Source organism: Oratosquilla oratoria, chromosome 2, assembly GCF_046742065.1.
Source record: "Oratosquilla oratoria isolate Oo_2021 chromosome 2, ASM4674206v1, whole genome shotgun sequence".
Lineage (NCBI taxonomy): Eukaryota > Metazoa > Arthropoda > Malacostraca > Stomatopoda > Squillidae > Oratosquilla > Oratosquilla oratoria.
In genome coordinates, this window is record NC_134778.1 from 37,223,723 (window position 1) to 37,240,208 (window position 16,486).

Consider the following 16,486-nt stretch of genomic DNA (forward strand, 5'->3'; position numbering starts at 1 on the left):
TGTCCCTTGTTCTATATAAATCATATATCTGGTAGTTTTATAACTAAAAATAATGGATAAAATAATTTACCCAATAGTATCATCACAAAGTTTGCTAGAATCTATATACAGTATATAACTTTGATTAAATACGATGTATTTGTTTGTACTTGAATGTACTTGATATTTTTTAAGAACTTTGGGTCTAAGTGCAAGTGCAGTAGGCCTAAAAGTACCTTTAAATTATTAAACTCCAAGTACAAGTACATGAAAATATGTGCATAAGTCCAAATACAAGTACATGTACTTGGACCCAACCCTGATGCCATAGCTTTCATCTTGTTCATTGTTATGCACATACATGTTGTTAGGCTTAGACTTACTACATGATGTACATGTAGGCTAGGTCTACATGATGTATCACTATGAGAGAATTGTGAACAGACATGGTTGCCAGGGTCACCGTTACCCAAGTTTTATTGAATCATGAGGTTCCATCAGACTGAATAAAGAGCCTTGGACATTAAAGACAATAAAAGGTATGAAGTATGAAATTGTGTGCATCCTGTACATCCATTTGGCCAACAATGCATCATTTTCCCCATTTGTTTTGGTCGTCATCTTCACTATGTTCAGTGTCTGAATAGGTAAATAAAGTCCCTATATATGGGCTCAAACATATACCCTCACAACCCAGGCATGATCTCCCAATCCTCGAGTTCATCCCCAGTGAGATCAAGCAATTCTGAATTTTACTTTTGCTCAAAGTAAATTTTCATTATCACTCTGAGAAATATTCCATTTGTGTCGAGTCCACTATGTCATCAACAGGATGGTGCTGGCAACAAGATTTTTGCAGGTGATAGATGTTTGGGCAGAGTAGAGAAAAAAACAGCTTGATATCTTTAATTAATGGGGAAAATAAAAAATAAAAAAATAAAAAATTTCTAGATGTGATTTACCATACATTCATGCAAAGTAGTACATATACTTTGTCCTTATCCTTTCTGTGTTTCTCATTTTTCTTTATATATATTTCCTTTAGTTCTGGCTCAAGTAGTATATGGTCACTATTTGCAATTGGTATCTTGTATTCAATTTGGTGACTATTTCAGGGTCTGATGTAAATAATAAATCTAGTCTCAACAGTTCGATGTTTCTAAATCTAGTGTTTTCTTTTACCCATTGTGTCACTGTATATTCTATAATCATGTCAAGTAATACATTTCCCCATTGATCCTCTCTACCTTTTACTGTCATCTCCAACATATTTCTTTGCAATTAAAATCTCCCAGAGTACCACTTTATTTCCATTCTTCATACATATATACATACATATACCAAGGCTTTTTCCCCCTTACAAGGGAGGTAGCCAAAAAGGAAAAGGCATAAAATCATTCCCACCCATTTCATCCCTAAATACACTCCACACCCTTCCACCCTCCCTCTCATCTTAGCACCTCCTGGATGACGGGTCATCCCTGCACCTTGTCCACTGACCTGGGTCAGAAGCAGTATCACAAGACACAGCACATCAACAGCAAGGCCGCTTCATTAAATCGGCGACCCCCCCTCTCCGTACCCCCATGCATAAAAGGAGAAGACGGGGAGAAATCCCTTTGGGCTGCGTCAAATTTTGCTCACACATATTACCTCACCCCCCATCCCCCCACCCATTCCACCTCATGCATCACAACATCATCCATATACAACCATTCTCCATTCCCCCGTCTTCTGTCCTCTCCCGTCCTTCCTCAACAGACATTCCCCTCTTCACCAAAGCCCCCTTCACCCCATCCATCCACCTCATCCTAGGACGTCCCCTCATGTTCACTCCCTCCACATCTGCCTTCCATACCTCTTTTACTAGTCTTTCTTCACTCATTCTTTCCATGTGTCCAAACCATCCCAATACTCTTTCATCAACCCTATCTCCCAACTCCCTTTCCACCCCTGTTCTCCTCCTCACTTCCTCATTTCTCTCTCTATCTAGCCTAGTAACCCCTATCATATTTCTCAGACACCTCATTTCAGACACATTTCAATTCCTTCTCTCTTCCTCTCTTATGTTCCATGTTTCTGCCCCATACAGTGCTGTTGGCACAATCACTCCTTCATATAGTCTCCTCTTAGCATCCATTCCCAAATGTCTATTCCTCATTACACTTTTTAATCCACCAAGGTATTTACTCGCTTCTCTCAATCTACATTCTACCTCCACCTTCACTCCACCTTTTCCTGCCACATTTGCACCCAAGTATTTAAAACTATCCACTTCCTCCAGTCGCTCTCCCTTAATACTCACTTCCAGACTACTGCCACTTTCACCCCTTGTACATCTCATCACCTTACTTTTACCCACATATATCTTCAGCTTTCTTCTATCACACACTCTCCCAAACTCTGTCACCAACTTCCTCAATCCCTCCTCCGATCCTGCCACAAGCACAGTGTCGTCCGCAAACAACAGCTAGCTCACCTCCCACTTTTCTCCATTTTCTTTAACCATCTCCAATCCCTGACCCACTACCCTTGCATTTACCTCTTGCACTACCCCATCCATGTATAAGTTGAACAGCCAGGGCGACATAACGCATCCTTGACAAAGTCCCACCTTTACCACAAACCACTCACTCTCTCCATTTCTAATCCTGACACAAGCTCTACTACTCTCATAAAAACTCTTGATAGCTCCTAGAAGCTTTCCTCCTATCCTGTATATCTGCAAAACCTCCCACAGTGCCTTTCTGTCTACCCTGTCGTAAGCCTTTTCCAGGTCCATAAAGGCCCAAAAAACATCCTTCCCCTTTCCTATAGCTTTCTCACATATCTGTCTTACCACAAAGATCTGATCTACACAACCTCTACCTGTCCTAAATCCACACTGTTCCTCACCATTTACTCCCTCTGTTCCTCTCCTAATCCTCTCAATCAAGATCCTCCCATAAGCCTTCCCAACTACACTTAACAAGCTAAGCCCTCTGAAACTACTACATTCACACTTGTCCCCTTTTCCTTTGTAAAGTGGAACAAATGTCCATCACTCATTAACAAGCTATATAAATCGTTAGTTCATCCACATTTGGAATATGCTGTTTCCGTATGGTCACCGAATCTCATTAAAGACATTGACAGACTAGAAAAAGTACAACGGCGAGCCACAAAACTGATTCCAAATATCAAAAATAAATCATACAAAAATCGACTAAAACATATGAATCTATTTTCCCTAAAAAAGCGTAGACTCAGAGGTGACTTGATACAGGTCTTTAAGATTTTAAAGGAAACTGACAACATCAAAAGTGACAAAATTTTCACATTGAATGAGAATCAGACAAGAAACAATGGTCTCAAACTGTCAGGAAATAGATTCAATTTGGAAGTAGGTAGAAACAACTTTGCCAACCGTGTAGTTAATGAATGGAATAAACTTCCTGCACAGGTAGTGCAATGTAGTTCAGTTCGAAGCTTTAAGAATCATTTAGATAAACACCTAAGCAAGATGCTGTAATGATTATAATTTATTTTATATTATTTGTTTTTGTTTTGTTATCATTTGTCTGTCTGCTTTTCATTTATTATTAGTTATATGTCAATTTATTATTATTTACTATTTACCTGTTTGTTTATTATTTAACTATACCTATGCATTTATTTATGTATTTTATTTGTTATTTACATTATTGTGCTGTGTCTTGCGACACTGCTTCTGACCCAGGGCAGTGGACAAGGTGCAGGGATGACTGTCATTCAGGAGGTGCAAAGATAAGAGGGAGGGTGGAGGGGTGTGGAGTGTATTCAGGGATGGAATGGGTGGGAATGATTTTATGCCTTTTCTTTTTGGTTACCCCCTTTGTAAGGGGGAGAAAGCCTTGGTATATGTATGTAGGTATGTACATTATTATGGTTTTTATTTATTATTTTATTATTATTATGATTTTTTTTTCCCATCCGACCTAGATATGGACCAAAAGGTCTCCTGTCGGCATGCTCCACCTTTGTAATCCTATACAGGCACTCCTCCAGTCCTCTGGCACTCTACCCTCTCTCCAGCAAACATTAAATAACCTCACCAGCCAGTCCATCACCACTGTACCTCCTTTTTTTTAGACATTCTGCATGGCATCCATCCAGACCAGGTGCCTTAGCTGCTTTCATCATCTTAACAACTGCCTTCACTTTATCCTTCCTTATTTCTCCTCACTCATCACGGTCATTTTCTTAGCATTTCCCACTGCAGCTATCTTTCCCTCCCTATCCTCCTTCACATTTAGCAACTCCCTAAAATATTCTGCCCATCTTCCCCTTACTGCATTTGACCAATCAGCAACTACCCCGCACACCCTCCAGCTCCTCAAGAATGTCTCCATCCTTCAGCATCTCGTTTAATGAAGTTCTCATATCCTCTAACATTTTGGAATAATCTCACTCCAAGACCTTGTTTTTGGGGGCATATAAATCACTACAAACTTTCTGTTTTTCATGTTGTTATCTTCAACTTTTATTGAGATCATCTCTACCCTGTTCTCTCCATATGTAACTTTCGTCACATATAAGTTTTTCTTAACCAGGAACATGACTCCTTGTTTCTCCCCCCTATTTGTAAGCCAGTGATTATATAATCCATGACCAACACCAGTACTAGTGGAGCCCTTAATTTTGTCTCCACAATTCCCATTACGTCTGGTTTTGTTTCTGACAGGTAATCATTTAGTTCGTTCAATCCTGAGATTCACCTATGTTGGTATTAGCCAATTTTAATTTTCTATTCCATCTCGTTCTCTGAACCCTTTATTTTATTTTTATTTTTTATTTTCTATTATTGTTATCATTTTTTTTAATATACCATTTTTTCAGTCTCATGTCCAGCACTCTCCAACAGAACTGTATTGCCTTGGTCTCTGTTCTTTTCTCATTTTTTTTCTTTGGCTTCATTTATTAATGTCTTATTTTTTTCTCTTTCCTCATAATTCATGTCTCTTTTTATTCATACATTTTTAGTGTTTGTTTCTTGCTAATTTTCCTGTTCTTGCTAAGATTTCTTCCACTGCCATTTGTGTCCTTAATTAGATCTTTAGATGTTGACTTTTTCCTTTTCCTTCTGAATATTCACCAATTCTGTGCACTTCTTCTATCTCTTTTTCTAATTCTTGTTATCTTGTACTATTTCTAAAACATTTCTTGAAATTTCTTTGTCCTCTTTATCTCTCAGGAACCAATTTGGGTTACATTTTTTCTTTAACCCATATATTACTAAACATTTTTTTTTTTTTTTTTTTGTCTCCTGTATCTCATACTAAATTTTCTTTTTCCTTAATTACCTTAATGACAGCATCTTTGGCCCTCTACTGCATTTGCTGATGCATTACTGTATTTCTTTAAAAATTATCTTATCTTCTTTGTCTTTTTTCCAATCATTCCTGAGCTGTTGCAAATTGTCTTTTCTTATGCTTTCTCCTGCTTCCATGGCAATTGCTTTTATCTGTTCATCCCATAAGCTTTCCCAACTACACTCAACAAACTGATCCCTCTTAAGCTACTACACTCACACTTGTCCCCTTTTCCCCTGTAAAGAGGAACTATACAGTACTCTGGTACTCTACCCTCTTTAAGACAAACATTAAACAATCTCACCAGCCAGTCCACCATCAATGTACCTCCCTTTTTTAGACACTCCTCATAACACCCATCCAACCCAGGTGCCTTACCTGCTCTCATCATTTTAATGTCTCTTTTCACCTCATCTTTCCTTGTTTCTCCTCCATTTTCCTCATTCATCAATGTCATTTTCTTAGCACTTCCCATTGCAACTACCCTTACTTCCCTATCCTCCCTTACATTTAACCACTTCACTACGGGACTTAAATCTCGCAGGCAGCAGCCAATGCCAGCCGTACGACGTGTCGTAATAATACTCGCATCATAAAATATAGTCACGGCTTATATCGATCGTTCTCTCTTTCACACGTGAATTTTGAAAAGCACAGAGAATGGGATTAAGAGCAGATTAGGGAGAATGTAAAAACACAGGGGCGACTACAATATAATCAAGACGCTGATATGGCAGCGTCGCAAATCCACTTGCTCCTCATGACGCCTATGTGTGCGGCCCATCTTCCTCTTACTGCCACCTCTTCCATCATCATCTCTCCATCAGCACCATTTACTTTTTCTTCTCTACTTGATTTACCTCCTCTTCCTCTCTTAATTTCCTTCAATAATAAAAAAAAAAAAATCCTATCATGTTCTTATCCCATTTCACATCTGCTCTCCTCTTGGCCTTCTTTATCTTATGCTTTACTTCTCTTCTCTTTTCTTTGTACCTCTCATATGATTCTCTTGCCCTATTCTGTAACCAACCTGTGAATGCTTTTTTCTTAACTTCTACAATCTTTTTTGCTTCATCATCCCACCACTCACCCTTTCTATTTCCTTCTGTCCTCTTTGTTCCACACACCATCTTTGCACACCTTATGACTCCCTCCTTGGAACATCCCCATTCCTCTTCCACCCCTAGTTCTACTCTATCCTTCACTCCCTCTCACTCTTCTCTCAGCTTCTTGTACTCCCCTTTTTCTTTCTCATTTGAGCAGTTAACTCTAAGCACCTCCCTACCTTCTGTCCTTTTCCTTTTTCTCCATCTATCCTCCTCTCTCAACTTACCTTCCACCAAAAAATTATCTGATATTCCTCCACTCTTTCCCCTTAGAACATGTACATCCAAAACTTTTCTCCTGGTTACAACTATATAGTCCATTAAAGGTCTACCACCCTTCTATCCACCACTCTCTCCCATGTGCTTGACTGTCTTCCTAAACACTGTATTTGCTATCATCAACTCTCAAGACAAATCTCCACCACCACCTCTCCACTTTGATTTTTTCCTGGAGTCCACACTTCCTAACCACTCTGTCTATTGGTTCATCTCCTACAATAGCACTAAGATATCCCAATATCACTACATTGACATTTCTCCATAAACCTCCATGCATTCATTTAAATCTATCCAAAAGGCCTCCCTTTCCTCTAAATTCGTCTCACTACCAGACCAATATGAACTTACAAAAACCCACATCTCCCTTCCCAGTTTCACCTTCATCCACATTAACCTTGAAGAAACCTCCTTCCACTCTACTGCACATTGACCTATCTCTTCACTTCCTAGTATAGCTACCCCTTCTGTCCCTTATCCTCTCTTCACTCCTGACACCCTCCCAACTACACTCCCAAACTCAAAGTTGCCCCTACCTTTCAACTTAGTTTCACTCAAAGCCAACACATCCATCTTTCTTCTCACAAACATACTGCCTATTTCTTCTCCTTTACTCTCATCTGTATCACATCCATGCACATTAAAAGACCTTAGGGTTCTGGTTGGAAAACTCCCAGACCCTCTTAAGCCTTTGCATTTTTTAGAATTGACCCCAATGGGGCTACAGAGAGTAGATGTCTAGTCCCCTGTCCCTTTTTGTCTTCTTTAACAACTGAAGTGGGAACACTCACTGGCAGTATTCCTTCTCCCCTACCACAGGGTTCAGCAAAAAAGGAAATAAATATTCAGAGAAGTGGTACAGGACAATAACAAGAGTGGGGGGACAGTATAACAGAGAGACAGCCACAGTATAATAAAATAGCATAATTTCTCTATGAATAGAGATTTTCTCTATCACAGAAAAATTATGTGTGGCTCTGGTTTATAGGGGTGTCCCATATAGACCCTAAAGTATTAGATACATGCTACTGAGCAGCTTTTAACCACTTCCATACAGTGACGCCTATGTAGACGGCATGAGGAGCAAGTGGGTACTTGATGATGTCGACGTCGGCATCTTGATTATATTTATTGTAGTTGTACCTACATAATTTCCATTCTCTCTAAACTGGCTTCATCAATTTTCTATAGTTATCAAAATACACAGGTGAAAGAGAACGAACGAATGAGCACTGACTCTATTTTTCATAATGCGATTATTATGATGCAACATCGCACGTCGGGCAGCTAATGCTGCCAGACGTGCGATGTGCCCCAGAGTGAAGAGGTTAACCCCACAATAACATGCAGCCAATATCCCAGAGGGGGAAATTATTAGAGAGGGGGGTCACCAATTAAATGAAGCGGCCTTGCTGTGGATGTGCTGTGTCTTACTATATTGCTTCTGATCCAGGGCAGTGGGCAATATGCAGGGATGGCCAGTCATCCAGGAGCCAAGATAAGAGGGAGGGAGGTGGGTGGGAGTGGAGTGTGTGGGGATGGAGTGGGTCAGAGTGGATTTTATGCCTTTGTTTTTTGACTACCTTCCCTGTAAATAGGAAAAAGCTATTGTTATATGTATGTATTGTAATTTGCCAATAAGATGATCTGTTCTTTAAGAAATCTGAATATTTGATGTTTGGTTTTTGAGGGCTTACTTCATTTATATAGATACACCAAAGGCACTTCCCCCAATATAGGGAGTGACCAATGTGCACACCCAACCAAAATTTTCCATAAAACCTATTCACCCACTAGATGATTTTATACAACTGAGAATTAAGCTCAGGAATAACTGAGATTTTGGTCAGTCAAGATATTATTTCATCCTGAGTTTGCCCTTTTGCTGAATAAAATTGTATAGCACTAACCAAAATAAAATATGGAAAAAGAGTCACTGTACTGAGGGAGTTACACAATAATTCCATTCATTTATATGCTTTCTGGGGTGTAAACTGCTCATTATTCAAGTATGGCAAGAAATGTATTGCTAACTTTCAAGCAACTGCCTAACACTAAACTGCAAGTATTTGGTAAAATGGAAAGCTTGAGGAACTGACTCATAATTAGGCGAGCTGCATGGGATGGAATCTTCCTGCAGTAATTTGTCAGCTGGATGTACACACACGTCACAGATACGGTCCTGCCCTCTGGGTACAGTGCCCTCCCACACATGTACACTCTGGCAACACATCTCCTCTGTGATAAAAGTCAAACATTTTAGTTATTACAACAAACACATCTATAATATAAGAGCTTCCTTTTTCATTTCCATATGTTCAGTGTACCATATCATATAGATAAGTAAAACAAAAACAATATTTTTTAATACTTGGAGCCATTGGTCTCATGCAAAAACAATCGAAAAACAACAGAATATCAGGACATTATAAAATTGGGATCTGAAAAAGATCTGGGAGTAAATCTCACACAATTTGTCCTCTGATACACAAATAAACAAAAATTTCCAGAGAATCCTATAACTTGCTAATAATAATATAAGTGGCATTTACATATTTGGACGAAGAAATTATTTAAAAAATATTAGTCACACCAATAAGGCCTAGACTGGAATATGCGGTGACATTATGGTCATCCAGTACCAAAAAAAGAATATAAAGAAAATTGAAAGAATCCAGAGAGCAACCACAAAAATGGCTCCAGCACTTTCAAACTTGTCATATGAAGAGAGACTGGCTACACTGGAGTTACCAACTTTGGAGCAAAGAAGAGTGAGAGGCGACCTACTGACCATCTATAGAATCATGAAGGCACAGAAATGATTGATAGAGAGAACTTGTTAAATTGGGACAAGAGAAACACAAGAGGATATGGAAAGAAACTCAAAAAAGATAGTTATAGAAGAGATCTGAAGAAGAACAGTTTTCCACATAGAGTGGTGGACACTTGGAACAAACTGGATGAAACAATAGTGTTATGCCTTCCGCAAGGATATAAGGAAATATGTCTAGGAGGGGTTCGTACTTAGTGGCCTTGATGTGGGTAAGGCAAATCCAAACGGAAGTTAACATAGATAACTAATTTAATGTATAACAAAAAGCCAACAAAACAAATATAAGAACTTTACAACAACAAAATTAATCAATTGACAATTAATTCCTCCACCGAAAACCAAGTCATGAGAATATAGATTACGTGGTGACGCCACGGTACTAGAGCAAAAGCAATATGGGAGAGATAAAGTTACGCGTCGCTTCAGCCAACGAAAGTGCGCTCCTAGGAGCCGGCAGATGCATTATATATACAGTTGGCGAGGACGGGAGGAAGGCGAAGGATGAGCCGGACAGAACTAGTTCACGTCTGTCGGCCTAGAGAGAGTAGATCCCATAAAGTATACAAGCAGTTTTTACCGTACATACGTAATTACCTAACAAGTACAGGATAACACAGATACAGATATTTTTAGATACAAGGAGGATGGTGGGCCATCACAACGTATACAAGCAATTTACAGTACATACATAATTATCTTACAATTAAAGATTGACATACAGATACAGACATTTTATATACATGGAAGATGGTGGGCCATCACAATAGTGTGTGCAAAAACCATACTAGAATTTAAGAGCAAACTAGACACTGCGAGATACAAAGGCAGGACACCATGAGCATAGCTTCCCTTCCCATAAGATACAACTAGGTAGGTAAATATACAGAAAGTTTTGCCAGAAATTTTAATAAACCCCCTAAAGGTCTAAACTGTCAATTGTAAACTATTCAAAAGCAATTAATAAATGCTGACCTTTATATGATTAACCTCTTCCATACAATGACACCTACGTAAGCATCATGAGGCACAACTGGTATATAAGGATGTCAGTGTCAGCATCTTGATTATATTTAGTAGTTGTAGCAGAGTAACCCCCAAATTCTGTGAACTAGCTTGATCACATTTTATGTATTTATTATTATTCAAAGCAGTGACTATATTTTATAAAGCAAGTGGATCCTCTCCCATGTGATCTGTTTCTATTCATACATACATACATATACCAAGGCTTTTTCCCCCTTACAAGGGAGGTAGCCAAAAAGGAAAAGGCATAAAATCATTTCCACCCACTCCATCCCTGAATACACTCCACACCCCTCCACCCTCCCTCTTATCTTAGCACCTCCTAGATGACAGGCCATCCCTGCACCTTGTCCACTGCCCTGGGTCAGAAGCAGTGTCGCAAGACACAGCACATCCACAGCAAGGCCGCTTTATTAAATCGGCGACCCCCCCCCTCTCCGTCCCCACATTGCATAAAAGGAGAAGACGGGGAGAAATCACTTCAGGCTGCATCAAATTTTGCTCACACATACTACCTCACCCCCCATCCCCGCCCATTCCTCCTCATGCAATCACATCATCATCCATATACAACCATTCTCCATTCACCCCTGTCTTCTGTCCTCTCCCATCCTTCCTCAACAGACATTCCCCTCTTCACCAAAGCCCCCTTCACCCCATCCATCCACCTCATCCTAGGACGTCCCCTCATGTTCACTCCCTCCACATCTGCATTCCATACCTCTTTTACTAGTCTTTCTTCACTCATTCTTTCCATGTGTCCAAACCATCCTAATACTCTTTCATCAACCCTATCTCCTAGCTCCCTTTCCACCCCTGTTCTCCTCCTCACATCCTCATTTCTCACTCTATCTAGCCTAGTAACCCCTATCATACTTCTCAGACACCTCATCTCAAACACATTCAAACTCCTTCTCTCTTCTTCTCTTATGTTCCATGTTTCTGCCCCATACAGTGCTGTTGGCACAATCACTCCTTCATACAGTCTCCTCTTAGCATCCATTCCCAAATGTCTATTCCTCATTACACTCTTTAATCCACCAAGGCATTTACTCGCTTCTCTCAATCTACATTCTACCTCTACCTTCATTTCACCTTTTCCTGCCACATTTGCACCCAACTACCTAAAACTATCCACTTCCTCCAGTCGCTCTCCCTTAATGCTTACTTCCAGTCTACTGCCACTTTCACCCCTTGTACATCTCATCACCTTACTTTTACCCTAATTTATCTTTAGCTTTCTTCTATCACATACTCTCCCAAACTCTGCCACCAATTTCCTCAATCCCTCCTCCAATCCTGCCACAATCCAATCCTGTCCGCAAACAACAGCTGGCTCACCTCCCACTTTTCTCCATTTTCTTTAACCATCTCCAATCCCTGACCCACTACCCTTTCAAGGTTAATATATAATGCAAGAAAGGGACAGATGGGCAGACTGTGCTTTCCTTGACTTAAAAAAGGCGTTTGACAAAGTATCACACAAAAAAATTATGAAAACTTGAGACAACAGGAGGTATACACAGAAAACTATTGAAATGGATAGAAGATTTTGCATGGGAGAAAAATAAGAGTGGTGCTCAGAGATAAAAACAGTAATTGGAAAGAAATGATAAGTGGAGTCCCACAGGGTTCAGTAATGGCTCCGATAATGTTTGCTATATATGTAAATGACATGGATGAAGATGTAGAATGTTACATGAACTTCTTTACAGATGACACAAAACTATTTAAGTACGGAAAAAGATTGTGAATCACTACAGAGATTTGAACAAGGTCTGGGAATGGAGTCAGAAGTGGGAAGTGGTCTTCAACATTAAGAAATGTAGTATAATGCAATTTAGATCAAGTATAAAATATATATTTATATATATATATATATATGTATATATATATCAGGGCAATATAAAATCGATGCAAAGGAAGTAAAAGAAAGTTGGTTCCGAAGAGGACCTAGGAGCTATCATCACCAAAGACATGTCACCAGACAAGCAGATAAACAAAATAGTTGGAGAAACCTACAATTTACTAAGATCAATAGAGATGGCTTTTAATTACTTGGATGAGGTAATGATAAAGAAAATACTAATCACACTGATAAGACCAAGATTGGAGTATGCAGAGACACTATGGACACCCAGTACCAAAAAGAATATAAGGAAAATAGAATGAATCAACAACAAAGATGGCACCAATACTTTTGAAATTGACACATGATCAAAGATTGTCTAAGTAATCTATTGGCCATTTACAGAATCATGAAAGGCATGGAAGACTTATTAAATTGGGATAGAAAAAACAAGGGGACATGAAATTTTTTAAAAAGAACAGTTATACATACATTTACCAAAGGCTTTTTCCCCCTTACATGGAGGGTAGCCAAAAAGAAAAAGGCATAGAAACCACTCCCACCCATTCCATTCTCTACATATTCCACTCACCTCCACCCTCCTCCCTCCCTCTTATCTTGGCACCTCCTGGATGACGGGTCATCCCTGCATCCTGTCCACTGCCCTGGATCAGAAGCAGTGTCTCAAGACACAGCACATCCACAGCAAGGCCACTTCATAAATTCGGTGACCCCCCCCCCCCTCTCTGTCCCCTCATGCACAAAAGGAGAAGACGGGGAGAAATCCCTTCGGGCTGCGTTAAATTTTTTCTTATACATACTTCCTCACCCCCATCCCCCACCCACTCCACCTCATGCATCACAGCATCATCCATACACAACCCTTCTCCATTCACCCCTATCTTCTGTTCTCTCCCATCCTTCTTCAACAGACATTCCTCTCTTTTGTAATGCCCCTTTCACCCCATCCATCCATCTCATCCTAGGACACCCCCTCATATTCACTCCTTCCACATCTGCCTTCCACACCTTTTTTACTAATCTTTCTTCACTCATTCATTCCATGTATCCAAACCATCCTAATATTCTTTCATCGACCCTATCTCCCAGTTCCCTTTCCACCCCTGTTCTCCTCCTCACATCCTCATTTCTCACCCTATCTAGCCTAGTAACCCCTATCATACTTCTCAGACATTTCATCTCAAACACATTCAAACTCCTTCTCTCTTCATTTTTATGTTCCATGTTTCTGCCCCATATAGTGCTGTCAGCACAATCACTCCTTCATATAACCTCCTCTTAGCATCCATTCCCAGATGTCTATTTCTCATTACATTTTTTAATCCACCAAGGCATTTACTCGCTTCTCTCAATCTACATTCTACCTCAACCCCCACTCCTCCCTTTCCTGCCTCATTCACACCCAAGTATCTAAAACTATCCACTTCCTCCAGTCTCTCACCCTTAATACTCACTTCCAGCCTGCTGTCACTCTCTCCCCTTGTACATCTCATCACCTTACTTTTGCCCACATTTATCTTCAGCTTCCTTCTTTCACAGACCTTCTCAAACTCTGTCACTAACTTCCTCAATCCCTCCTCTGATCCTGCTACAAGCGCAGTGTCATCAGCAAACAACAATTGACTTATTTCCCACTTTTCTCCATTTTCTTTAATCATCTCCAACCCCTGACCCACTACCCTTGCATTCACCTCTCGCACCACCCCATCCATGTATAGATTGAAACAGCCAGGGCGACATAACACATCCCTGAAGAAGTCCCACCTTTACCTCAAACCACTCACTCTCTCCATTTCTAATCCTAACACAAGCTCTATTACTCTCATAAAAACTCGACTGTTCTTAACAGCTTTCCTCCTATCCCATATATCTGCAATACCTCCCAGAGTGTCTTCCTGTCTACCCTGTCATAAGCCTTTTCCAGATCCATAAAAGCCCAAAAGACATCCTTACCTTTTCCTATAGCTTTCTCACATATGTCTTACCACAAAAATCTGATCTACACAACCCCTACCTGTCCTAAACTCACACTGTTCCTCACCAATTACTCCCTCTGTTCCTCTCCTAATCCTCTCTATCAAGACCATTCCCATAAGCCTTCCCAACTACACTCAACAAGCTGATCCCTCTGAAACTACTACACTCACAATTGTCCCCCTTTCCCTTGTAAAGTGGAACTATACAGGCACTCCTCCAGTCCTCCAGCACTCAACCCTCTCTTAAACAAACATTAAATAACCTCACCAGCCAATCCACCATAACTGTACCTCCTTTCTTCAACCATTCTACATGGCATCCATCCAACACAGGAGCCTTACCTGCTCTCATCATCTTAACCACTTCACTACGGGACTTAAATCTCGCGGGCAGCAGCCAATGCCAGCCGTACGACGTGTCGTAATAATACTCGCATCATAAAATATAGTCACCGCTTATATCGATCGTTCTCTCTTTCACCTGCGAATTTTGAAAACCACAGAGAATGGGATTCAGGGCACATTTGGGAGAATGTAAAAACACAGGGGCGACTACAATAAATATAAACAAGACGCCGATATGGCAGCGTCGCGAATCCACTTGCTCCTCATGACGCCTACGTGTGCGGCACCGTATGGAAGGGGTTAAGAGCTGTTTTCACTTCATCTTTCCCTATTTCTCCTCCATTTTCCTCATTCATCATGGTCATTTTCTTAGCACTTCCCACTGCAACTACCTTTCCCTCCCTATCCTCCTTCACATTTAGCAACTCCCTAAAATACCCTTCCATCCACCACCCTCTCCCATTTGTACTTATGCTTGACTTTCTTCCTAAACACTGTATTTGCTATCATAAACTCTCTTTCAAGACACATCTCCACCATCAATTCTCCAATACCATTTTCACCTGGAACTCCATATTTCCCTATCACTACGTCTATTGGTTCCTTTCCTACCCTAGCATTAAGATCTCCCAATACTACTACATTGACATTTCTCCCTAATCCCTCTATGCACTCACTTATATCTACCCAAAAAGCCTCCCTATCCTCTAGGTTCTTCTCACTACCAGGCCCATACGCACTTACAAAAACCCACATCTCCCTTCCCAGCTTCACCTTCATCCACATCAACCTTGATGAAACCTCCTTCCACTCCACTATACCTTTACTTATCTCTTCACTTACTAGTATAGCCACCCCTTCTCTCCCTCATCCCCTCTTCACTCCTGAGTACCTCCCAGCTACACTCCCAAACTCTCACTCGCCTTTCCCTTTCATTTTAGTTTCACTCAAAGCCAACACACCCATCTTTCTTCTTGGAAACATACTGCCTATCTCTTCCCTTTTATTCTCATCTGTACCACATCCACGCAAATTAAAAGACCCAAACCTTAGGGTACTGGTTGGAAAACTCCCAGACCCTCTTATGCCTTTACTTTTTTTAGGAATGTCCCCTTTGGGGCTACAGGTAGTAGGACTTCTAATCCCATCCCCCGTCCCGTTTTTTGTCGCCTCTTATGACTCAAGTGGTAGCATTCTCTTCCCCCACCACAGGGTAGGCTAAAAAAGGAAATGAGTATTCAGAGATATGGTACAAGATAGTAACAAGGGGTTGGGGGACAGCATAATGGAGGGACAGTCGTAGTATAAAAGTGTCATCATTTCTCTATGAACAGAGTTTTCCTCTATCACAGATGAAATGATGTGTGGCTCTGGTCCGTAGGGGCACCCCATATAGACCCCAAAGTATCAACTGCATGCTAGTCTGCCACAATAACATGCAGCCAAGCCCAGATGGATGTCCGGAACAAATTGGACAAAACAATAGTGTGTGCAAACACCATACATGAATTTAAGAACAAACTAGATGTTGTGAGATACAAAGACTGGTGACTATGACCATAGCTCCCCTTCCCATATAATACAACTAGGCAAATACACACTCACCACATGCACAAATGCACCTACTAGACTTTATAATTTATTTATGCAAGCTTGTCATAAGCTAAAAAATTGTTTCCCAGAAAAGTTTGATTATTACATGAATGAACAAAGGAGATAAAACTGTAATTATCACATCCACATGTTTT

At 40.4% G+C, this 16,486-nt stretch overlaps 1 protein-coding gene across 6 annotated transcripts in view; it reads right to left on the reverse strand.

Annotated features, from left to right (window-relative positions):
• The window catches only part of LOC143038369 (thioredoxin domain-containing protein 11-like), a 222,998-nt gene that overhangs the window by 87,823 nt on the left and 118,689 nt on the right, over positions 1–16,486 (reverse strand). For all 6 annotated transcript variants that reach the window (XM_076207418.1, XM_076207429.1, XM_076207448.1 and 3 more), the window contains exon 8: positions 8,791–8,929. In XM_076207418.1, the coding sequence (XP_076063533.1) occupies positions 8,791–8,929 (139 nt within the window). The remainder of the gene's footprint in view (positions 1–8,790; positions 8,930–16,486) is intronic.